Raw genomic sequence first — 25,822 nt, forward strand, 5'->3', positions numbered from 1 at the left:
TTGGATAGCAAGGTGCATGGCCTCACTTCTCCCGGAGGGCTGGGGGCTCTAGAAAAAGACACCAGCAGTGCCAGCAACCCACTCAGTGTATGGCCCTGGGAAATGGGCATGCCTCTAACTGCCCAGTACGGCTCACAAAGGTGTTGTGTGGCTGCGCTGCTGCAGGAAGTGATCAGTTCTGCAGAGGCAGGTACTGTGGGTGGCCAATAACCATTGAAATGTCTAATCCTTTTCTGAATCCTCCTAAGCTCTTGGCCTCAGTGATACCTTGTGGCAGTGAGTTCCATAGGCTAACTATGCCTTGTGTAAAAATATGTTTCTTTTTATCAGTTGCACATTGGTTGGCTTTCAGCCTTATGCAACATCCCCTTGTTCTTGTGCTATGACACAAGGTGAACAGGAACATCCAACATACCTTCCCTAACCCTGTAATTATTTTGTATACCTCCTATGTGCCCTCTTCTTTCTAACCTAAACAGTCCTCATCCTTCTCAATCTCTCCTCTCCTCAGTCTCACTGAATGGGGCAGGGTCCTATGGAAAAAACAGCATGTGATCATGTAATTACAGCCAATATTATAATACATACGCACAAGAGGGACGAATTAATATTGCACAGGCAACCTTTATACTGGCATTTCCTATCTTCTGAGAGCTTGACTTTGCAATGTTAATACGGTAACTCCTCGCTGAACGTTGTAGTTCTGTTCCTGAAAAATGCGACTTTAAGCTAAACGATGTTAAGCAAATCCAATTTCCCCATAAGAATTAATGTAAATGGGGGGGTTAGATTCCAGGGAAATTTTTTTCACCAGACAAAAAGACTATATATACATACACACACACAAAGTTTTAAACAAACAGTTTAATACTGTACACAGCAATGATGATTGTGAAGCTTGGTTGAGGTGGTGGCGTCAGAGGGTGGGATATTTCCCAGGGAATGCCTTGCTGCTAAATGATGAACTAGCACTCGGCTGAGCCCTCAAGGGTTAACACACTGTTGTTAATGTAGCCAGACACTCTACAAGGCAGCATGAATGGAGGGAGGGGAGACAGCATGGCAGACAGAGACAGAGACACACACCCTGTGTGAGAGAGAGAGAGACGCGCATTGCCCCTTTAAGTACGCTGACCCCACTCTAAGTACATTGCCATTTTAAATAAATTAGCAAGTTGAGACAGCAGCTCCTGCCAGGAAGCTCCCTCTGTCCTGAGCGCTGTTGTGTATCCCCCCTGCTCTTTGGAAAGGGGGTAAGTGGGGTGCAGGAGCAGGGGGGATGGGGACACCCTGACATTAGCCCCCCTCGTTCTCTCCCCTTGCACAGCAACCAGGAGGCTCCGGAGAGCAGCTCCAAGGCAGAGGGCAGGAGCAGCACACGGCAGTGGGGGGAGGGACACCTGAACTGCCCAGCAATTGATAGCCTGCTGGGTGGCTACCGCACAGGGAACTTAGGGGTGCTGATAGGGGGCTGCCAGCCCACCCTGGTTCCAAGCCCCCACCAGCTAGATCCAATGGGCTGCTCTTCCTGCAAGCAGTGGACAAAGCAGGCGGCTGCCAAATGACGTTATAAGGGAGCATTGAGCAACTTTAAACGAGCATGTTTCATAATTGATCAGCAACATAACAACGTTAACTGGGACGACTTTAAGTGAGGAATCACTGTAATGTTCTTTGAACACAGGTTTGTGCATGTAACTTGCTAACTGAAAAAAAGCAAGCTGAAAACACAGAAATTCCATCATGTGACATCTGTTTGACCCCCCCACATGGTCATCAGCCGGGTTGGAAATTTTAGCTCCACCCCCCTGACCTCCGCACCTTGAGCTAACGGAATAACTGATCGCATTAGTAGATTATCATCCTCTATGTGGGCCAGCACTAGAGGAGAATGAGACACACACTTTCCCGGTCGATTTCACAGATATTTGCGAGACTCAGGAACCATGGACTCCATTCCAGGCTCTGGCGGGGAGTATTTCTAGTGGGCACACACTCTTCTGCCTGTTTCCCACAAGCAGGGCCGGCGCTTCCACTAGGCGACCCTAGGCCTAGGGCACCAGGATTTGGGGGGCGGCATTTTGCCGTCCTCGGTGGAAATTCGGCGGCGGGGGGTCCTTCCGCTCCGCGTCTTCGGGGCACTTTGGCGGCGGGTCCCGGAGCGAGTGAAGGACCCGGCGCCGAATTTCCGTCGAAGACCCGGAGCGGAAGGACCCCCGCCGCCGAATGCTCAGAGGAGGAGCGCTGCCGCCTAGGGTGGCAAAAACCCTGGCGCCGCTCCTGCCCACAAGTGTGACCCTTTCTGCCCTGCCCCCAGTTCTGTTTCTTCCCTACCTCGGCTCTTCTTCCCAGTCCCACTCTCCTTGGGAAGAATCACAGGTCTTGAATTAGACAATGCACCGACCTGGCTACCACCCAGCAGCAAACCCAAACCAGTAGGGAAGGGGGCTAGCGAAGCTCTAGTTCACAAAGTCCCCTCCACAAAGTTTCTAACTGGGGGGAACATCCAGCCCCATTCATTGGCTAGGAGGCACCACTTAAACCCACAAAAGGCACAGGAAGTTGTCCAAGCAACTAGGTGTCTCCCCCGTCTGTTGCCTTGGCTCTTTGTCCCAATCTCTTTGCCTAGCTAGTGCCAGTTCTCCCCTTGCATCCCGGCTCTTTGTCAGGTCTCTCTCCCCTCCCACTCCCCCATGGGTTCTCAGCCCGTCTCCCCCTCGTTCCTCATCCAGTCTCAAGCCCCCAGATACTGGCTCCCAGAATCCCAATGCCAGTCTCTCCCTGGCTCTAAGTACCAGTCTCCTTGCCCAGCCAGCCCCAGTTTCCCCACCCTAACTCCCAGGCCCAGTTTTCCTCTCCCGACCCCTGCCAGGCTCCAGTCCCAGCCTCCCCCTCAGTCTCCTTGTCCCAATCTATTCTCCCCACTACTTTGCTGGTCTGGCTCTTGTCCCCTCTACATTGGAGTCAGCCAGCTTCCACCTCCACACTGCTTGGGCCCAGCAGCCAGGGGGTCATTAAGAGCAAAGGAAAGAATCTCCCTGCTCTCAATCCAGTGCCTGAACCCAGCACGGCCCATGGCAGCCCAGAGCTGCAATTGCAGGGCAAGTCCTGCTCAGCCCTGGGCTGAAGCATGCCCAATGTAGATAGAATCTTTGGGGAATTTAGCGGCGAAACTCTCGCACATCTCTACTCGGCAACCGGGTCAAATCTGGGCAGATTTTCACATGGGATCTCAAGAGGCATATCCCTGCCACAAAGGTCACCTCCTGCCAAATTTCAAATCGCTGCTCCAAAGCACAGGGGGGCTACAGCTTTTCACAGACAAGGTTGTCAGAAATTTTTAACATGAGCAAAACAACCTAGTTCCATGCTTCTATACATTGTATGTTCTTAGAAATGGCTGACCAATTTTGGCTGACATTTTCTAAAACCATTCAGTCAGAGCCAGACCCCCTGCATGGAAAATGTCAGACAGAACGGCTGAAGTGTGGAAAAGTCATAAGCTAATGAAAACAAGGTGTTTAAGGGTGTGTCTACACAGCAGCTGGAACTGCCACCCAAGTACCTCCATGCAGGTGGCGGGGCGGGTTTGAACTTGGACGGCTCGACTGAGCCCCACGCTGCTGTTTTTAGTTCACTAGCTGGAGCAGAGCAAACAAGTCTGCCTATCTGTGCTGGAAAGCACCTCCCAGCTGCACTGCAGACATACCCTTCATGCAAAGCGTTGGGCAACCCCGCCTACATTATACATACATTCCTTCCAAACAGCAACAGCCCTAGTATGGACCCCTGGGAAACCCTTGCTGTCGTCAGCTTTCAACATGACAAAGTTCATTTATCTCAGCTCTTCGTTTTCTGTCTCTTATCCACTTTCTGATCCATGGCGGAACTTTACCTCTCACCCCAGGGCTACTTGGTTTCCTTACTAGCCTCTTGTGAGCGACTTGAAATACAAAATAAATTATGCCATCCTGTTCTTTATCCATTGTTCTTCTGATACCTTCAAAGGGCTCTGCTAGGTTAGCAAGGAACAACTTCCCTCGGCAGACACCATGCAGGCCTGTCTCCAGCCTGTCCTGTTTTACTAGGTATTTTTTATTCTAGTTTCAACCTACTTACCAAGTCCCAAAGTAAGGCTCGCAGGGCTGTAACCACCCCCAGAGACGTTTTAAAAATAGGTACAATATTTGCTACCCTCCAGTCCGTGGTACAGTCCCGGACTTTAACAAGCATGTATGTATTAGTAGCTCAGCCACTTCATTCCCAAGTTCCTTCACAGCGCTTGGATGTATCACTAGGGGCTGGGGGCCGGAGCCCCTTTAATTGATCAATTTATTCCAGCACCTCCTCTTCTGACAACGCAACCCCCGACAATTCTTTATAATCTGAGAACAGCAGATACCTCCCCAAACGCCATCACGCCCCCAATTCAGCAAAACCCTTAAGCAGAGACTTAATTTTTAAGCATGTGCTTAGGTTCCACTGAAGTCAATGGGAGACGAGAAGGTGCTTAAATGCACTGCCGAATCAGGGCCTTCGTTTCTCTGCAGCGTCCTCCTCCTCCTCCACTTCTCCCTTTATTCCCTGGTGGTCCAGCAAACCCACCAGTTCTGCAACAGGCTTCTTGCTTCTGATAGACTGACAGGATTTCTCAGTTGTTTCTAGCTTTTTGCTTTTCGGTGTCCACCTCTGCCTTCCTAATTTCCCTCTCGCTTTTTTCCTGCTTTTGTTTATACTCCTTCCCCTTGGCTTCCCTACATTCTGAAGGGTCCCTGTTTGACCGGAGCAACCGCTTAAACCTGACTGCTAACTGTACTGGCTTGGGACTTTCCTCACACGGTCAAGGAGACTCAGATATTAGTTTAAGTCAGCTGAGGGGAGGCTCCTGCCCAAGCTACTCACTTCTGCTTCTCTGCCTTGTATTGCTGTGTGCAGTCATCAAACAGCTTCTGGTTCATCTCCATGAACAGCTTCAGGGCGTTGTAGATCAGGCCATGGATCGTCCTGCAAAGAAGGCAGAAGAGGGACACTGGGTCACAGGTAGCATCAAGTTGCCTGTCCCTTACCCTGTTGGGAGGGAGACAGACATCACTTCTGCTTGTAGGAGCTTGACCAGAGCCCTTCCTATGGTCCCAGGACTCAGTGTGAAAAGAACTGAGACCTGAATCCATTTGATTATTCCACAGGGGGGAGCAGCTCTCTTCACAGTGACTGGGGCTGCAGTTCAATGGAGCCATAACTAGTAATGCTGCTGAGTTGGTGGTTCCCAACACAGATGTCAGCAGGAAATCAGCATTCAAGCCCCCAGGGCCTTTCCTATTGGGCATCACATAGTCAAAGAAGCTAGAGATGGAAGAAGCTGGGGGCCAGCTCGGGGATTTTCCCTATAGAGCTTTGTTCAACCCAGTTTTACAGCCGCATGTGATGGAGGTTTGCAATGTACCAGCCGGATTGTTTGATTTCCCCACATGGCTTCACTCCATTCCCTCAGTTCCAGTGTACAACAGCTGCTGCAGCAAACTGGAACGTACACCACCTCTGAAGGAGGGGCACTTAATAGCAATTTGGAACCAGGAACTAGCACTGCGTGCACTGAGAGAACAAGCCGCCTCCTCCTCTGGTGTCAAGGATGCTTGCATTGCGTCACGCCTTATTCACGCTACACTGTAAGCCCCTGGGGCAGGGACTGTGTCTTGTCTGAAAGTGCCCTGCCTGTCTGTGGTGCTGGGAAATCAGAACACATATTGGACTCGTGCCCAGAAGCAGCATGGGCTAGTAGTCATGCAGTCTGGCTCCTGTAAGTCACCTTACCTCTCTGTGCTCCCTCCCCAGCCATGAAAGAGGACTCACGGTACTAATTGCCTTTGGGAACAGTTGGCAATAAAGGGATAGCTCCTAGATGTTATTTTCTGACACACACAGTGACCGAGTTGGGGGAAGGAAGGGGAGAATTTCTGGGTCCCTCAGCCCATTCTGGGAAAGCAAGGGTGGCAGCGAGAAAGATATCCGGGAAAGCAGGACTAGTAGAAAAATACCATCACAAACTGGAAAGAGGCAGAACAGAGTACAAGCACTGCTCCCAGGAAGGAGAGAGAGAAAGGCGGACAAATGGGGGGGAAGATTAGACAAATGAGAAAAGAAACCTCAGAACCGCTGGAAATGGCTCTGTCTAGTGGTGCAAAGCACATTTCTGAATCATGATGGTAGAAAGGTGGCCCAAACTACATGAAGAAGTGCGTGCGTGATAAGTACTGGTGTGAAAGCCAAGGCCACAGTTACTATTTCCTTGCCTGGTGGTGAGCATAACATTTACCCCACCCCTTAAGGGGAGCTGCAAAGGGAACAGTTCAGTTTGTGCCTCTTTCTGATTCTTTATGGCGAAGAGGCGAGCGAAAGCAGAAACAGACAATGGTTCAATAGTTTGCAAACAGTTTTTATTTGGCAGCCAATTTCTTTGTATTACAGACACACTGAATCCCAGCTCCAGCAAGCTCCCCCTAAATTGTATTAAAAGTGCCCTAGTTTTGCCTCTTTCCAGTGTACAGGGAAGGCCTGAGGACGAGGGCGGCGGGGGGGTGGGGGCTTTCCTGCCTTCTCCCCCACAGAAATATCAGGAAATGCCCCCCCCGGCCAGGCTTCAGAGCCCAAGCCTGAACATTTACACAGCTATTTGTAGCGCTGTAGTGCAAGCCCGAGCTCTAAGACTTGCTGCCGTGGGTTTCTGCTGGCCCTGCAAATGTACCCCCAGGGGTCTCGGATGTGTGCTGTGAGCTTCCTAAGCCATTCACCCAAGCAGCGGGGGTTCGGACTCTTAACCCCTATTTAACTGAAACAGCTAACAACAGTTAGAGGAAGAGCTGGGTGGTGGGCGGTTCACATGAGGATCTGGTGCCAAGCAGCAGCGGGAAGCACAACTGTGCTGTGGGTTGTGCTGTCTCAGAGCTCTCTCTGTTACCTGGCAGCTGGAGACACCAGATCAGCACATTCACCAGTGCCTCTGTTCAGCCCTGGAGGCCGCAGAGGTCTCTGCGCTCCACGGCTTGTGAAACTGGGCTAGACAATCCCAACACACCTACCAGTCAGACTCCAAGGGCTAGAGATATCGGCCATCTAACTGACTGGGTTGGCTGAACAGCCACCCAAAATGACACGTTCAGGCCCCGGCTGCTGTGGGCTACTTGGGTTTTTCAGATCTAGTGCACCCATCCCCTTGGTATCTGAGCTCCATGCCTCCTCTGTGCCCCAAAGCAAGCAGCAGCACCACAATGAACTCCCCTGGAGCCAGCAGCAGGCCTGCGCGATCCTGGATGCTCACTCACTCATTCCTAATGGCCCCCGGACCCACAGAAAGGACCTACTTGTTCCAGTGACTCTTGGAATTCTTGTAGAGTGCCGGGAACATGATGGGGAGAATTTTGGCTGCATTGTCGCTGATCAGGCTCATGATGTACTCGTTGTTCCAGTAGTACAGCGCTCGCTCGGCCACCTGCAGGAGGAGGGAAGCACATCTCTGTATAGGCTCCTTGCGGACAGGTCATAGGGTGCATGTGAGAATTCCACTCGTCACCAACCAGGCAAAAGTTCTGGCACTCCCCAGCCAAGAAATCAGACTCGACAGAGCTCCGGCTGAGGAGCCCGTCTTTGCCACCTCTGGCAATGGTCCTCTGCCTGGAGAGACCCATCCCTTGGTTTCTGGTCTCTCCGCGTTTACATTCTGCTGCATCTACACCAAGAGCTCCTCCTCTCCCTGTGCAGGGCGGGTCCTCAGGGCTATGTCCTTGGGTAGCCTCATTTGGTCACATGGCTTCAGCTGCTATTGTTATATCGATGACTCTCCATTCAGTCACATCTCCAACAACTCTTCCTCGTATTGTCCTGCCTCCAGCCAAAGCTCAACAAGGGCTAAAAATGGAGCTTTCCTCCCTGAAATCTCCACTCCCCTCCCTGTCCAACAGGGACATCCCTCTGTGTTCTCTCTTCCTCCTGACCCTCCAAACTGACATCACTGCTAAGCCTGGTCAGTTTTTCTCCATTGCTGTCTGTCCCCAACTTCAAGACCCTCATCCAGGTCCTAACCATCTTTCACCTCCGTTACAGCAACTTCCTTCCGTTCGACCTCACTCTCTTCAACCGACCAAAAATACTGTCAAAACCATTTCCCCTGCCTGCTGCTCTGACCACATCAGACCCCTCTGCAAATCTCTCCCAAGGCTCCCCTTTGCCTTCCGTACAAAACTCAAGACCCGTGTCCTCACCTTTGGGTTCTTGCACAAATTGGATCCCACCTTAATGTTCTTGTCTCTCTCTGCTCCCCGGACCACCTTCCATATAGCTCCCTAGGCTAAGACTCCTCCCTGACCTGCTCCACAGTTCCTTTACCCTCTCCTCCTTACACTATGCCTTCACTGCACACTTAACCCGGGTGACTGGCACTCAGGTCTCAGCACTGGGTTAGCCTACCCTGGGTGTGAGGATCCCCACTGCAAAGGCCCATCTGTGTTACTGCGTCCTCACTGTTTCTGCACACGCCCGTGTGTGTCTGGGGAGAGATCCCTTTTATCAGAGACACTCTATGATTCTGTCAACTGTGGGAGAGCCTGTTGGTCCTTCAGTGGGATTGTGGGAATGGATTGGAGGACTATGTTCCAGCTCGAGTTAAAGCGGAACTCAGGTTCTAACCCACCCCTGCAGTGGAGTAAGCTAGCCCAGGGTGAAAGCACCTCCAAACCCTCTGTGGCTGCAAGGGGACTCTGGGCTAAAAGTCACATAAGGGCCTGGGTTAACTGGGCAGTAAAAATGTATCCTATGAGGGCACTTCAGCCACAGTCCTCACCCTTCCTTCAGGGGAGAGAGAAGAAACCTTCTCTCTCAAACCCCCCCCAAACAAAAAACAAAACAAGCCTGTGGCTCTATCACGCCAGGTCCCTGCATGTCCCTGCTCAGCTGCAGAGTCAGATTTAAGACCAAAAGAGAACATTGTGATCATTGGGCCTGACCTCCTGTATAACACAGGCCATAGCATCCTGTAATTCCTGCTCTAGACTATATCTTTTAGAATATAGCTTAAGACGCCAAATGATGGGGAATCTACCACATCCTTAGGTAAGTTGTTCCAATGGTTAATTACCCTCACTGTTAAAGAAAGAAAAGAAAAGAAAAGAAAAGAAAAGAAAAGAAAAGAAAAGAAAAGAAAAGAAAAGAAAAGAAAAGAAAAGAAAGCCTTCTTTCTAGTCTGAATTTATCTAACTTCACGTTTAAGCCGTTATATCTTGTTATGCCTTTGTCTGGTAGATTAACAAGCCAGCTCTCAGACACCTCTTCCCCATTGAGGCACTAGACCAGGGGTCAGGCAGCCTTTCAGAAGTGCTGTGCCGAGTCTTCATTTATTCACTCTAATTTAAGGTTTCGCGTGCCGGTAATACATTTTAATGTTTTTAGAAGGTCTCTTTCTATAAGTCTATAATATATAACTAAACTATTGTTGTATGTAAAGTAAATAAGGTTTTTAAAATGTTTAAGAAGCTTCATTTAATATTAAATTAAAATGCAGAGCCCCCTGGACCCGGGCAGTGTGAGTGCCACTGAAAATCAGCTCGCATGCCACCTTTGGCACGCGTGCCATAGGTTGCCTACCCCTGCACTAGACTATGACCAAGTCCCCTCAAACTCTCTGATAAGGTAGTCTCTCACTGTAAGACAGTGTTTTCCTCACAGAGCTTTATTTTCATAGCCCTTTTCTGAACCCTCTTCGTTTTATCAACATTATTGGACACCAGAATGGGACACTATCCCGTAACGGTCTCACTAATTCTGTCCACATGCAGAGGTAAAACCACCTTCTTACCCCTACTCAATATCCCCCTGCTTATACAGTCAAGAATTTCCATCATGTGCCTAAGTCGTTTTCAGAGTCCATGCTTTACAGGATACAGGCCCCATCCTGTCAGTGTAGCCTACAGTCTTTGTACCTAGCATTCAGCTGTATTAAAATGCATGTTGTTCAACCGAACCCAGGTGACCAAGAGGTCCAGATCATTCTATACAATTGACCCCTCCTTTTCTTTAGTTACCATCCCATCAATTTTTATGTCACCAGCCAGTTTTACCAAAAATGATTTTACATTTTCTTCCAGATTGTTGATAAAGATATTGAATAGCACTGGGCAGAGAGCCCCATCTGATGATTCCATTTACAATTACTTGTTGAGATCTATCAGTTAGCCAATTTTTAATCCATTTAACATGGGCCACAGTGACTTTGTACAGCGTCACTCTCCAGATTATCACGTGGGACTAAATCAAATGTCTCGCAGACATCTAAGCAATTTATGTCAACACCATTACCTTTGTCAACTAAACTTGTAATATCATAAAAAAACCTGTATCACATTAATTCAACAAGACCTATTTTCCACAAAACCCATGTTGATTGGCATTAATTATTTTGCCATCCTTTAATTCCTGACCTTCTTGATGCGTGCCTGCTTTTGCGTGGCATCTACCTACACTGTGAGTTGTGTGGGGAAGAGACCATGTATCTGCGAAGCGCACGTCACATTGATGGCAAACGAGGCAATGCAGAGGAAGGGTGTGGAGAGGGGCAGCTGCTGAATGGCTCGATCCCAAAACTACCAGGCGTGCCCCTCAGCACTGTATCACGGTGTTAACATTTCCACCTTCCCCAGCTACCCTTGGTATCCCTCAAATGGAACCATCAAGTGACCCTGAAGATCTTCCATACTTCCTGCTCTCCCCCTCTTCAATCTCCACAATGGATGATCTGCTGCCCCAGAGCCAGGCCAGTGCAAGGTACCCTTTCTGCTGGCATGCAACACTGGGAATCCTCATAAGAACAGAAAGTCTCATTGGCTGATCATCCTCCAGTGCAGTAAACAAGTAGATAATTTGATCTCAAAAGGGCCTGGGCACAGTACTCAGGGACAGGAGGAACCTGAATGGGGCCCATCTCCCCCACGTATCAGATCGGCCACTTACAAGAGGCAGCACAAGATCCCCACGCTAGCCCCTCAATGTTGTAACACTCAGGGCTGGGGAAAACACTATCAGTAGCTTGGGAGGACATTCACAGTCGTCCTACTCCTAGACTATTGGTCTGGTGGCTCACTAATGCCTCCTGTTTTTGTGCCATCCTCAGGAGTCATCCTGATCACTGCTGCCACTAAATTTACCATCGATTCCGCTAGTGATCACAGAAGCACGCTCCAGAATCTCAGCTTCACCCTAAAAACAGGACCCGGGTGCAAAGCAATGCCAGGTGGTCTTGCTGAGCCTGGAACCTACCTGGAAGTGTGGGCTGGAAACACACTTGGCCAGCTGCCTGAATAGGGGCTCCATGACCTTCACGAACTCGGAGGGCTCGATCACATCCAGTATTTCCTCCAGCTCGTTCAGAAACATCACCTCCTTGGGACTGTGCGTTTTCGGCCAAAACTTCAGCAAGCCCACAATCACCTGAGAGGTAAAGAAAGGAGCTTGGGAGCAGAGTGCAAACCTATTGGCACTGCTGTCTAGCCCCTCAGCCACAGAACCCCAGCACAGCCACATCCCATGCACATCAGCAGACGCAGGGCCTGTACATATGGACTCAGTCGGGTTAGGCATACAAATCACCAGCTCTTTCATGCCTCTGAACCCCACCCCTCCCCCATAGCTCTGCATCCAGAGACCCTCCACCAGCACAGAGGCCACGAACCGCTCTGTCCTCCCAGACCTTAGGAGGGACTAAAGAGGGCCCCATCAAGGTATCTGGCCCTCAGAATCCCAGTGTCTGCGGCAGTCCTTGGAACTATACGTTGCAGGACAGGCACTGGGTGAACTCTCTTCTGGACTCTCCTCCTCAACTCTGAAGCGGCACAGCTTCCCTTGCTGCTCCTCTCTCCTCTCCCTACCTTGCCAACGCCACTGACTACCTGTCCAGCACACGGACCCTCTGGCTCCAGATCCGGAAGCTGAAGGCACCTATATCACCCGGCACCTACCCCCACATTTCCCTGCAGGCAGCCTGGACAGGATATGGCTGCACAGAGAGGTGGAGTGCATAGACGCTAGCTCTGCCTAGGAGCGCTACCTAGCAGCAGACATAGCTCCTTCTTCCCTGGCTACACCCTCCTTGTTCTGCTCAGGTTCTCACCATTCCCATCAACATGGTGGCTGACAGCCTTCTCAAGCTAGGGCACTAAGCAAGGAGACTACTTCCCCCCACCCCAGCTCCTTCCCAAGCAGAGGAAAGCTGCCCGGGTAGTGAATGGGTTTTCCGATAAGTTAATGTGCTTGGTGGTGTTCTTGGAGAAGGCAGGTTGAAGAGGGGGAGCCCTGCATTTGGGCCAAAAAGTTCCTTCTGAGCCTTGGCTTCACCCACTTTGGGACTAGCCCATGTCCTAAGGGTTCAGACTACACAGGGAAAAGTGATCATCGCCTGCTTTTCACTCTGTCCCCACGAGAACAAGGGGCCACTCAAAGTGACATGCTGGTGAATAGAGAGCAACGGAGAGAAATTCTGCTTCCCAGGAAATGCAGCTGCCCTGTGGCGCTCACGGCCGCAGGAGACTCAGGACAGGGACTGGAGACTTTTACGAACAGTCGTGTTTGTTGTATGGATGCGGAGATTCAGACGATTGAAACTGATGTTTCAGAGTGTAAACTAATCACCAAGGGGTCAGAACAGAAGTTCTCGTTCAAATGCAGGATCGTACCATTTACCAAGTGCAATTGGGGGGGGGGGGTTCCACTGTCACCTGAGGCATCAGGTACTGGCAGGGGAGGGATACTGGACTCAATGTATCATGATCTGGCTAACCTATTGTCCCAAAAGGGATGTGACAAATCCACTGAACGCCAAATACCAATGCTCGGTGCCTTCTAGATCAGAATCCAAATGCACTGAGTGAAAGTTTTAGCCACTCACTTCCAAATCAAATCTCTTTCTGAAACAGATACAGTCACACGCTGCAGAGTCTGCAGTTTGAACATTCATTTGGGAGAGATGCAGTGCATGAAAACTGCACCCGCTGGCTTCAAACAGAACGGTTTGCAAGAGCAGTTCTCCTAACTAACACTGTTTGTAGTTCAACAACAGAGGTTATGAAGCCGTAGTGTCAGTGGACGTTCAGAGAGCTTACACGCTGTTCAGCTAGCACTGGTCAAAGCTGAACACAGCACTCATGGCTGCAGTGCCTGGTTGGTGCTGCACAACTGAACACATTTTGGAAACGCCAGCCTTTCACCAATTCCTAGGAGAAGCCTGAAACGCCGAGCTTAGCCCCGGCAAGCAGCCTGAGGGAACAGCAGAGGGCGCAGCAGCAAGAGGAAGGCTGCCTGCATGATGTTTCGACCATTCCAAGGGCTCTGCAAGGCAGGGACAGCTTGGTGTCCACAGCACTGGTAGTTTTGCCATTCAATCAATAACTAGCTTCAGTGACTCCCAAGGCAGTTTTCCCTAGAGCTAAGGTTGGGTGAGATGCACAGGAGTTGGTCTTTGCTTTGTTTGGTTATCACGAATACTGCCATTCTGGAGCACGTTGATTCAGCAAGATTCGGTGTGGCAGCTCTTGTGTTATGGCTGAATGAAGGACAAACAAGGCAGGGATCAAGCACACAAGCACCACATGAGGTCCCTGGTTACTAAGGCTTGGATACTTTACACAAACACACAGTGCGTTCTGTGCTGACGCTGCCTTGTCTTCACAGAATCGGTTTGGTCGGAGCTTGATACAATGCCCCTTGCAGTGAGTGGGAGTCCTACCATGGGCACCGAATCAGGCCTTTGCTCACTGATTTGCAAAATTCAGTAATGAGTCTTCGCGTTGTCAGTAAGGATCTACCACGCTTTGCTGTGTGAATGCACAGTAAGAACCCCCCAGAAATTCTCTGCTTCCCTCCCCCATCTCAGCAGCTCCAATACTTTGAGTGGCAGGCTCAGCTAGATCTCACTAGCCTGGGATCAGCAGGGCGGTGAATTACCTGGCACAGGAGACATGTGCTTCCCCTGACAATGAGAATATGGATGACTTGGGGGAGTGAGTGGGAGGGCAGGAGGAGGCCTATTTCCAGAACCTGCAGTGTGGGAATGCTGGAGCTAGAATGTGCAAATGGCTGAACACAGGCAGGCTAATTGTCAGTGCACAGCTTTGCTAGCTCAGGTGCAACACAACCCAAGCTGTAAATATGAGTAATTAAAATGCCATTTCCATGCACGAGCCAGTAGCCGTCTGCCAAAGCTGAGCCTGTGTAGAATAGAGCCACGTATGGCATTTCTCCGCACTCTGCCCTGAGGAGCGGAGCCCTTGATCTTCCTCTCACACTCTCTGTCCCGTCAGCATTGCTCTGCTTAGTGTTATTGTGGGTCTGCAGAGCCACAATGCAGGACACACATCTGGGCCCTGTTTGCGCCAGAGCACCACATTGTACAAATTTAGTCTTCAGCAGCATTACAACTTGAAGGCAAACTCAGCTGTCAGGATTCAATGTCCTGGAGGTGAACTGGCAGGAGGGGATACGATAATGAGGCTCCAACAGCTCAGTAAAACAAAGCCCACCTCTCCATAAGGGACAGCTCACGCAGGCTAAACAGACCTTTCTGTCTCCAGTTTCTACACCCTCTCCCGTGGTCTTCTGACCAGCTCTAGTGGTTTAGACTGGATCTCAAACACCCGCAGTTCCCTATAAACTCTTGCTGGTTTCTTCGGCTGTCCGATTCCCAAGCATCTTCTCATGGCAGAAGCTGTATAGCCAGAAGGGGAGTTGCCATGAGAGGGTCTTTGCATGCTTTGCACTCTGCTACAGCTGGACTGGAATCATACAAGACAGACTCACTCCTAGCTGTGCTCTGCTTGCTCATGTCTTGTTTCCAAACTGCTCAGCCCCCAAAGCCTGCCTGGCTGTGCGTATCTAGAGTATCTAGTCCTGCTCTGTGCTTGTGACATGTCAAATGACTGATACCCCTCTGCAGGCCAGCTCCAGTGAGCGAACAAATCCAACTTATGCCAGGTCTCTTTGGAGTGGGGTCAGAGTAACTTAGCTGCTAAAATGTCTAGAAATGATCAGGTGATGTGAACTGGGGCCGTGGCTGACATGCCAAAGCCAAGCAAGGGCACTCACCGGTTCGGTCAAGCTGCTGTCTTTCTCCAGGAACTGCACAACACAGTACGCCAACTGCAAGGAAAACACAGCTCATTTGGAACTCCTCTCTTGGCTAAGCAGACGGCAAGCAGCACTTACCACAGCCCTTGGCTGCATGCCAGGTCAGACCTGCTCCAGCGTGTGTGCCTGGCAACCTGCAGCAGCTCAAAGTGACTGATAGCGAATGGTGAGCTTGTCTCTGTTAGGCCAAGCAGAAGAACCCTGGGCGGCTTTGGGAGCCAGAAGCTCTGAGTTCTGTCCCTCATGTTGCACCAGGTGTAGTTTGTGCCCACATGTTCACAAGCAGCACACTCACAAATCTGTGGCTACAAACAGGTAGATGAATAGATTCTAAGGCTGGAAGGGACCACTGTGATCATTTAGTCTGACCTCCTGTATAACACAGCCCACAGGACTTCGCAGAATTAATTCCTGGGTGAACTCGAGCAGGTTTCTTAGAAAAACATCCCATCTCCATTTAAAAATTGCCAGTGACAAATTGAGCAACTGAAAAGCCCTCCCCTCCCCTCTCAAAAACATGGTCAGGGAAGCAACAGGAAGGAAGAGAGCTTCACCATTCAGATCTGGGCTTTTGTCCCGTATTCTCCCTAGATCGGCAAGGACCTTGCCTCCATATCTGTCTAAGTACACAGCACACACACACACAGGGGCTGGGGAATGGAACTCGGGGCCTTCAACTCTCTGAATACAAGGGTAGCAGCGAGTAGCAGATATTTAAGGATAAGGCCCAGATAGTTAAAGGTATTTAGGCATTCCTGCACTCAGCGCTGCAATGCCTGACTGATTTAGGAGCCTACATCTAAAGTGATTTAGGCACTTAGGAGTCAAAATCCCATTGATGGTCGATAGGATTTAGGCTGCTAAATCAGTCAGGCATTGCAATGCTGAGCGCAGCAAGGCCTAAATACCTGTAAAAAAATCATCCATGAGCGTCCAACCGTTGAGGATGAGTAGGCCTGACGTTCAAGCCAGCAGAGGACACTGCCCAGGAGCAAGAGGCAGCAAGTTAACAGACACGGGTGAAGGAGGCCAGGGCCGGACAGCTCAAAGCACATGCTGGGGGGTGAGAGGAACAGTCAGGCGTCAGAGGGGGTGAACGTACAGAGGCCAGAACCCCCGCTGCCAGGTTTTGATAAGTGAAGCCTGGTGGTGGTTGTAAATAAGCCTGAGTGTTTGACCTCTCCAGTAACTGACAGAGCCTCTCACCTGTGGGTGGTAGACGCTCAGCGATTTCACCTTGTGCAAAGGTAGCAAGACCCGGATGAGGAACATCTTGTGCTCTTCCTTCAGAGGCAAAGCGAACCCATTGATTATACTGAGTAGGGGGAAGGGAAGAGAGACATGACAGGGTCAGGTATTACTGACTATGTACCAGAGCAACCACAGCATAAACCCAGCCCCAGCCCTACCACACCACATTAACATCTCCAGGAAGCACCTGGCTTCAGGGCTGCAGTCACTAGGGCCCCAGCCCCAGGGGACCCTGAAAATGTGTCCTGAAAAGCACATTCCCTCCAGTGAAGGCCAATCACATGCAGAGTGGGAAATCCCACACCACAGCGTGAGCTGGGCCTTTAAGAGGGTTGGGGCTCAGCTGCCCCCATGCCACACTTAGCTCAAGGAGGAGATGAGCTCTGCAGTAATGTGTCAAGGATCACAGGATTAAGCCAGGCCGGCTGGGGAGCCGAACTGAGATGGACTCTGGGGTGAGCATCCCTGGCAGTAATGCTCTACAGAAGAGCAGGAGGACTGGAGTGTTGGAAGAGGCCCTGGGAAGGAGACGCAGGAGCGTGGTTGAGGCTATGGGGCAGAAAGCCCAGCTGTTCAGAGTTCCCTGGGCTGGGATTCCACCTAGGCGGGCAGGTGTGGGTCCCTCCTGCGCTGCCACTTGACGTGATGTTGCAGTGACCTCTAAACAGAAGGGATATGGAGAGACTGGGCAGAGCCCGGCAGAAGAGTGGCTGGGGATGGAAGGGCTGTGCCCAGACTGGACAGGGGCACTCTTTACCTGTGCCTGTGTTTGGACTCTGATACCCGGGAAGGAGCAGACTTGTGTAAATTAGCTGGAGGGCTGAGTCAGCTCAGCAACCCAACTGTGCTGGAAGGCTGAGAGAACCAACATGTGTGAGAGGAAACTGAGGCAGCAGATGGGCCTGAAGGCAGATTGGGTAAGTCCCTGCTACACCACACAATACACTAGGCGAGGTCCCACCCTGCTCAGAAGCCCTGGAGCTCCTAGCAGTGGCAGAAGAAACACAGAAAGGGAGAAATGCCCTTACCTGCCCAAGATCTCCAGCAGCTCTGCAATCCCATTGTGATGCTCTGTTTCATAGATAAACCTGAGAAGAAGGGAGAGGGATGGGAGAGGAGAGGAGTCATTGCCAAGCACAGGACACAGCTCCCCGAAAGAGGTGACAGGATTCAGGAAGAGGACAGGATTGTCCACGCTACACAAGAGTGGGTAAGGGATCAGCCCAGGCTCCCAGATCAGCAGTGGGCTGCTTTGGGGCATGGCCGGGGGAAGAAAGCCCTACCATTTCCCACATCAGTCAGAGGCATTCCGCACGACTGAATCCTCACTACCCTTGTAGCACAGGCAAATACTATCCCCATGTCCAGAGACACAACCTAACTCGCCCAGTCACTGGCGGGGCCGGGAACAGACGGAATGCTCCGGCTTTGCTTCCCCCAGGTCCTCCAAGCCCGTTCCCAGCATCGCTGGGCCTGGCAGAACAGCTCACCTGTAAAAGATGTTGTTGATCTGCCGCCTCACGTACGCTCGCAGGCCCAGGAACTTCCCGTAAATCCGGTGTAAGATGGTCTTCAGGAAGTCCCGCTCTCTGGGATCTTCACTGTCGAACAAATCCAGCAGCTGTGGAAAGAGGGATTCAGTTAGTCCTGAGGCGCTCTCCCCTGGACATGGGCTGCCGACCGCACAGGGGAAAGCGTCTGCTCATCAGCGTAAGTAGGTTCCAGTTTGGAGCGCACCCCTCTGCACGCAGTGCACGCTGGTGCCTCCCCACGGTCAGCCACGCCTAGTGTCGCTAGCAGCTGCTCAGACTCCTGGAGCAGAGCAAAGGCTGTACCAGTGCCGGCTCCTGAGTTTGCCTCTCCTCACGCAGCCCAGCTCTAGGGCAGGGGAAACCCTTGCTGCTCTCCCAGTCCCTCAGGGACCTTCTCTTTGGAAGCAGCTTCTAGAGTGAGTTTCAATGGCAGCAACCCATGCAGGTTCCCCAAGAGCTCCTCCAGTGAGGGCATGGAGGAAGGTGGAGCTGCCCAGACACTGCATAAGAACATAAGAGCCGCAAGACTGGGTCAGACCAACGGTCCATCTAGCCCAGAATCCTGTCTTCCGACAGTGGCCCATGCCAGGTGCCCCAGAGGGAATGAAGAAAACAGGTTATCATCAAGTGATCCATTTCCTGTCGCTCATTCCCAGCTTCTGGCAAACAGAGGCTAGGGACACCTTCCCTGCCCACCCTGGCTAATAGCTATTGATGGACCTATCCTCCATGAACTTATCTAGTTCTTTTTTGGACCCTGTTATAGTCTTGGCTTTCACAACATCCTCTGGCAAAGAGTTCCACAGGTTAACTGTGTGTTGTGTGAAGAAATACTTCCTTTTTGTTGTTGTTGTTTTAAACCTGCTGCCTATTAATTTCATTTGGTGACCCCTAGTTCTTGTGTTATGAGAAGGAGTAAATAACACTTCCTTATTTACTTTCTCCACACCCGTCATGATTTTATAGACCTGTATCATATCCCCCCTTAGTAGTTTCTTTTCCAAGTTGAAAAGTCCCAGCCTTGTTAATCTCTCCTCATATGAAAGCTCTTCCATACCCCTAATCATTTTTGTTGCCCTTCTCTGAACTAAGCCTACTACCCATCCCCTCGGAGGAGGCCATGGGGGCTGCTTGAGCAGCGATACGCAGCATGTCTGCTAAACACCCCTTCACGAGAGCATGTGGAGGGGGAAGCTGGAACTACTTACTGACAATACAAACTTCTGGTCAATGTATTTCTTGGCTATATTTGGCTGAAAGTCGGGCGACTCCAGGAACCGCAGGAAGAATTCATACACTAGCTGAGGAGAGCAAGAGGAGGCTTTTTAAAAAAAGAAAAGCTTTACTTAATTCTTCATGCTTTACACGTCAACTATGTTCCTTTTCCCATCCGATCAGTAAAAGGCTAAAGATTTTGAATGGTGGCTTGTTACAGCAGGCGTCACCAGCGCTAATGTGCCAGGAAACAATTAACAGTTGAATGTTCTAACAGTGGAGAAGAGTTTTGTTAGCATCTGACGCCTAAGCCCCACCCCCTTTACCAACACAACACACATCCCTAGGTACGCTGCACCAATGGGTAATTACCCCACATGGTTATAAAACTGTCTCTCCTTTCCACTGTGAGTATTTCTCACTTCAGCTTCCAGCCACTGGCTCGTCTTCTGCCTTTGTCTGCTAGATCAAACAGCCCTCTGCTAACAGATACCATCGCTGTGCGTAGGTACTTGCAGAACCTGATCTGATCAAGTTCTCTTAACCTTCTCTCCGAGCTCTGTTGCTAGATTGATTTTTTTTTTTTTATTGCTGCTTCCACCACATCCCCTTTTCCCCAGAATACTACTCAGTTTTCAATACGTATCCGTGTCCATGCCTGAGGAACGGTGGCTCTGTGGGCATCTAGAAGAGAGTCCGTGAGCACCTCCCAGTTTGTGCTCTCATGTCTCTGCTGAAATGTTTGCTCCCCATCAGTTTTGCTTATAATTATTTTTGCCGGCTAAAATGTTAAGTAAATGGTCTGGGTGTCCAAGCACGGCTCTTATGGGGACCAAATAGGCCCCACCCACTGAGGAGGCTTGAGGTTCCTGGCCAGCAGGCGTGGGGGGGGGGGAGAAGAGGAAGCAGCAGCAGCACTGGTTCCTCTCGCGGGAGCTGTCTCTCACCCTCCTGGGCCAGAGGGAGGGGAGCAGAGGCTTGGGGCTTCTGAGAGAGAGAAAAAATGAAGGGGGGATTCCCAAAGGTCCTAACTTCAAAAATGCAAGACCCCCTAAGCTCCTTAGAACAGCCGTTCGTTCCCAGCCCGCACCAACATCCCTGGGGCTAAGCTGCAGAATCCAAGGCCTCATTTCCTGTGCTGACCCCCAAGGAAAGGGAGGGTAAAAGTATCCGCAGGGGAAGGATATTTGAAATCTGTGCTTGGAAAGCTCAGTACCTTCCCTCCCACTCCTACCTCTTGGCATCCGTCACCTAGCCAGGCGGCCCCTTGCAATCCATTCACCCACCCTCACCTGGAAATGAGGCTGGCAGACTCTCTCTCACCTGGAGGTGTGGCCAGGCAGCTTCTAGTGTGGGTTCATCCTCCTCGGGGTCAAACTCTGCTCCGGTTGGATTGGATGAGGGGGGGAGGGTCCGGAAGAGGTTCACTGAAAACTGAAGTGAGAAGGCGGATGAGTGACCTTTCCACACCTTCCCTTTGGCCCACGGACACTGACATTCTCGCAGTGCCCAGAGCTGATGCTCTTTATAACTGTTCCCAAACACCTCTCGCTCTGGAGGCCAAAGGGTTACAGCCGCCATGCTGAGGTCAAACACCTCCAGTGCTGTCTGTGCTGCGGACAAACGCCTTTGGCGGCTCTATACCCCTCCTATACCCCCACCCTCCACCCACACACCCCAGTCATTCTCTGGATGGCTAATAAGGGTCCAAAGATGTCATGGTCATGTTCCTCCTGAGCAAGTTATTCTTCCTCTCTCCAGCTGCCCCCATTTATGTCTCTTACTACGTCCAATTTCTAGGCATGCAGACAGAAGCCTCTTCCAGTCCTGACTGCCCTGGCACCTGCTGGGGGGTGATCACAGAAAACCGGCCATAGTCCTGCTAGTCCTACCATGATGACAGCTTCAGGGTAGATGGCCTCGGTGACGACATCCCGGTTATGCGTGATGTACTCCACCATCTCATTGAGACCAGCTCGCTTCACCTCCTTGAACTTCAAGTCACTGAGTGGGTCGGAGATGAAGTCGAAGAGAACACAGCATTGTCGCAGCTTCTGTATGAAGAGCTCTTCTCGTTCATGAGCGGGAGCATCTGGCAGGGACAGCAAAGCACGTTTCACCTCTGTGCTAACAACTCCCAGGCAGAACATCTATCTATGGTACTTACACAGCCTCCACTACTGCAGTACCAAGACCCTCAGTATGTACTGTATTTATCCTAATGGGAGGCAGGGAAGTGCTGTTATCCCCATTATACAGATGGGGAACTAAGGCAGGCAGACAGACTAAGGCTCGGTCTACACTGGAAAGTGTTACCAGTTATACAGATCTAGTTACACACACACACACACACATATTCTGGTATATGAGTGGCTTCCCAAGCAACGTAATTTAAACTGAAAAAAGGCTCTCTTACACTGGAATAAGAGTGTCCACATGCGGGCTCTCATCTACTACAGTCTGTGTAGCTTTCACCTCCTCTTAGGATATGCCTATACGGCTATCAAGGGGCATGACTGCAACTCATGTAGACACACCGAGCTAGCTTTAAATCTAGCTAGCTGCAGGACTGCCACGGGCTATCCCCATGACTAATTACCAGGGTTCTGGCAGGCTTGGCCAGCCTATGCTGAAGCACGTACTGCCACGACTTCGCTGCTCCGGTCCCCGAGCTAGCTAGATTAAAGCCAGCTCAGTATGTCCACTCGAGCCACAATCACCCCCTGGGATTGCAACATAGACACGGCCCGTGATAGTGCCATGTCACGGGGTGAACTGAACTCCCCTCTTCCCTGCGTCTGTGTTCTTCTCAGAACATATGACTAGTGGTTGCGAGCGAGGCAGCAAGCAGGAAATAGAAGGCAGGTCCCTGCTCCCCAATAAGCAGGGAGATCTGGAGAGTACAACAGCCCACTGCAGGGTGAGGGGTGCGCAAGAGATAGTCACTGTGGTCTGGGTGGGATCTACACTGGGGTTCCCAGTTGAGAGGGAGCTGAGAAAGCAGGTGAGCCAGGCTGGGAAGCAGCTCTGGAGGAACAATCAAGTAGAATGTGGAGGCTGGAGTGAATGGCCCCTTTGCTGCACAGGGGCCCAGGTCTGGACCCCAGGGTAGAGGTAGAACCTAGACTCTCCTACTCCTCAGCTGCACCACCTTTGGAGGGGGAATGTAGCTAAGCCCCACAGTCAAGGGGAGGAGCTCTGTAAACCCCTAGTAGCAAGGGGAAGTGCTCTAAACTCCTGGGAGAAGCCTGAGGGCACACACTGATGCTAAAGAGAGGGCTGTGGCTGGACCTGCTGGAGCCCCTATCTGTCTGGCAGAACACTCACGGGGTTCCTTCTGCTTCCTCTGAACGGGGAGGGCTCATACTGTGGTTGCAGGGCTCAGCTACTGCCTATCACACCAACCAGTATTGTCTCATTGTTTGCTTGTACTTCCCATCTGTCTACACCCATTTGTCGTCTCTGGTCCTGGGGCAGGGACTGTCTTTTTGTTCTGTGTTTGTGCAGCGCCTAGCACAGGGAGGGGCCTATGGGAATACAAACAATAAGCTACCCTATCACCAGAGGGTGACTGGGGCAGCATAAGGACACTGTGACACAGCTGCAGCCAGACAGCAATGGGCAAGGAACCCTGGATCCTCCGTTGTAGCGCCGCACTGGAAGCTCTCAGCCCCCAACGGCTGAGGAAGTGGCAGCTGCTTTCACTATGGCACTGCAGGCATCAAGGCTAGCATGACTATTGCTGGGCTGTCTCCAAAGTGACCGCTGAACTGCGGCTGTTCTGCCTCGAGAAGGTTTCCAGTGAGCCAGGCAGACCTGAGACTTAGACATACGCACCCCCAAACCTGCCATGTCCTTACCTTTGAGCGCAGGGAGCTTTTGCAGTTCCCTGTTTTTGGTCAGGTTGAAGCGGGAGGAGCTGTGCCGTCGCTCCTTCTTTACAATCTGGGGTCCTCCGGAGTACTTGATCTTATTCAGCTGCGTTGGCGGGGGGGTGCTGTTACTGGGGCGCTTATTTGAAGTCGGTGGTGGCGGCTGCTGCTGCTGGACCTGACAGGGGAGATCAAGAAGAGAATAGGACAACCCAGAGCCCCAGATCTCAGCTCTAGCAACCTGATCCACAAGCATGTGGTGGGCTATAGTTTCACAGGTTGTTTACCAAGACGAGACACTGTCAGCCTCTTCTTGAGCTGAAGAAAATCTAGCAGCTCGAATTATGGGGAAAAAACAGGGGGGCCTAGACAATAACTCAGAGCAGGGTCCAGCAATCATGCCACGTATGCCTGGCAACTACAGCAAGTTTGTGTCCATCTGCGTTGAATGTCCCTCTTGCTATCGGCCGCTGGGAGCATTCAGTCGATAATTCTAATCTTGGCGTGCTGCTTTTCCCCTTAACATTTCCATGTCTAATTTTAAAGTGGAGCATGTCCTACTTTTCCAATTAATCTATTCTGAATTCATTTAGAAAATAAAGCGTTAAAGCTGCCCCATACTGAACTGGAGGCAGAGCTACAGTCAGTGATTAATTTCGGCAGTATTCACGATCTGGAGGATGCCTCTTTCTGACATTCCTTTGTACACTTCCAGCAGTAAAATCCAAGTTAGCAGTGTAATTTGCAGGGGGAGGAGGAGCCAGAAACCAAATCATGCTACCCCCTGCATTTTATCAAACCTGACTTGTCATTAATAGCTAACTTTCTTCTGTCTCCTCTCCCTGCTTCCATAAACTTCTGTAACTCATCCCCCCACCATCCAGCAGGGTGTGGGTTATTTCCGTTCTGAAGCGTCCACATTTTTTAGGTCACAAAACAAACGTCGATGAGTGCAATGGGTTTCCCACCCTGATGCACACTCTGGCCCAGATTTTCCAAGAGCCAGTGCCCAACCCCTACCATTGAAGCACCTAAGGGAAGGGACCAGTTTTTCCAAAGAGCTCAGAACCCAGGAGCTCTCAATGGGACTCTGGCCACTTCATTTAAGAGCTTTTCTTTTTGGACAATCTGTCCCACTGTGGTCCAGATTCTGCCCTCATTTACCCCCACCTGACCCTGGAATGTGTTTTCCCCATTTTCCTGTTCCTGAGCCCAATCCTGAAAAACTCTTCCTCACCCGAGTATTGCCACTGACTGCAGGGAGGGGACTGGGTGGGTAAGGACTACTTGTGTCAGCATCAGGCCCTCTGTATGCCTCTGATTTCACTCCGACCCTAACCTCAGGTTCTTATGCTGATGTCCTAACTGCATAAAAGCAACCCGTCTGGCAGCCCCTACAGCTGTTTGTGGGGTGCTTTCCCTCATTGCCTTGCTCCCAACACTGGGCTCGCCACCCCACACCCTCCCAGACTGACCCCAGCCCAGGCGAGCCAGGAGGAGGGAGGGCACAGACAGGGATTGGACCCCTGCAGGATGACAGGGCTCCACTCGAGGGGGGCCAAACAATTCCACCCCAGGGAGAGGAGGGGGCGTCAGAGTGGGTGCTCTGCATAGGGAGCAGGGGCAGTTGGGGGTCAGGGATAGAGGGGGGTGGGGTGGGTGCTCTGCATGGGGAGTGGGGGGAGATCGGGACCAGCCGGGTCCAGGCTGGGAAGAGGGGTCCTGGCCATTCGTGTCTCTCTCCCCAGATGCTGCTGCTCTCAAGTCTCAGCCCGTTCACGGCAGTTCCTACTTTCTCCCTGGCCCAATCCCAGGCACTGCAGTGGCCACTCCAGCTCCTCTGCGTCCCACTCCCACCTCCACCCACAACAGCCACTCAGCCCTGCCCAGCCTGAGTCACCGGCCTGGCTCTGGTAGCGCCCGCTCCGGAGGGAGAGGCACAGGGCGTGACGTGCGGTAAATGGAAGACGGCTGTGTGGCTGTGCCGCTGAGCACTTTACTGGGAACGCCTGTGAGAGGGTGGCCAAAACACCTCCCAGCCACCTGTGCCTTTGAATAAGAAACAAGTAAGGTAGCCCCTAAACATTGCAAAGCCAGACCAGGCCCCCCGTAATTCGAGCACTGAGCTTTCTCTGTTGCCCCTGCTCCTGAGCACATCCTACAAACCCCTGCGTCCCTCCCGTCCAGTCTGTTGTACTTACAGCACCTGTGCAAAGTAAAACTCACTCGCTGGGTGTGTCCAGACATGCCACGGGATAGCAGTCTCTGCTGCAGAGCTCACAGCCTAGGTTTATGTCGCTTGTGTCTTGTCAGAGAGGGGGAATGAGAACTTTCTGTGCCACCAGCAGCAACCACCCAGCCACTGCCAGAGTCCTGTGTGCGTGACAGCACAGGGAACTCCTGAGAACCGTGAGATGGTAGCTGGGGAGACTGTGTGAAGGGACTTGGAGAAGGAGCCCCAAAGGTGGCACAGAGCGCCCTGGATACCAAGGCGAATGCTCCAGAGACAGAAAGGGATGGATACTGGGTCAGTCTAAAACCCGCTTTGCTCTGCTCCTTTGTTGCGAGAGCCAAGTAACTGCCCCCCACCCCCCTCCAGCAGCCATTCCTCCATGCTGTGCGGTCATTGCCTACTCAGCCTCCCTTCCATCGCTCTGCCCGACCCTGCCTCATCTCAGACACCGCTCTCTTCCGCAGCCTCGCTCGTTGTGCCTTCTTCCACGGCCGGCCTTGCAGCTGAGAGTCTTCCTCTGTGCAAGCCAGCTGTACTCCCCTCTCCATCTTCCGCCCCCT

At 51.5% G+C, this 25,822-nt stretch overlaps 1 protein-coding gene across 3 annotated transcripts in view; it reads right to left on the bottom strand.

The window, feature by feature from the left end:
• The window catches only part of PPP2R5D (protein phosphatase 2 regulatory subunit B'delta), a 42,198-nt gene that overhangs the window by 6,028 nt on the left and 10,348 nt on the right, over positions 1–25,822 (bottom strand). For 2 of the 3 annotated variants that reach the window (XM_065402066.1, XM_065402067.1), the window contains 11 exons: positions 23,018–23,207; positions 21,050–21,249; positions 20,481–20,591; positions 19,151–19,243; positions 17,901–18,031; positions 17,439–17,498; positions 16,366–16,474; positions 15,118–15,171; positions 11,302–11,472; positions 7,359–7,486; positions 4,903–5,004 (listed from right to left, as the gene is read on the bottom strand). In XM_065402066.1, the coding sequence (XP_065258138.1) occupies positions 4,903–5,004; positions 7,359–7,486; positions 11,302–11,472; positions 15,118–15,171; positions 16,366–16,474; positions 17,439–17,498; positions 17,901–18,031; positions 19,151–19,243; positions 20,481–20,591; positions 21,050–21,249; positions 23,018–23,207 (1,349 nt within the window). Of the gene's footprint in view, positions 1–955; positions 1,088–4,902; positions 5,005–7,358; positions 7,487–11,301; positions 11,473–15,117; positions 15,172–16,365; positions 16,475–17,438; positions 17,499–17,900; positions 18,032–19,150; positions 19,244–20,480; positions 20,592–21,049; positions 21,250–23,017; positions 23,208–25,822 lie in introns of those variants that run through there. The other variant, XM_065402068.1, reaches the window with a different exon arrangement.

Source organism: Emys orbicularis, chromosome 3 (genome assembly GCF_028017835.1).
Source record: "Emys orbicularis isolate rEmyOrb1 chromosome 3, rEmyOrb1.hap1, whole genome shotgun sequence".
NCBI lineage: Eukaryota > Metazoa > Chordata > Testudines > Emydidae > Emys > Emys orbicularis.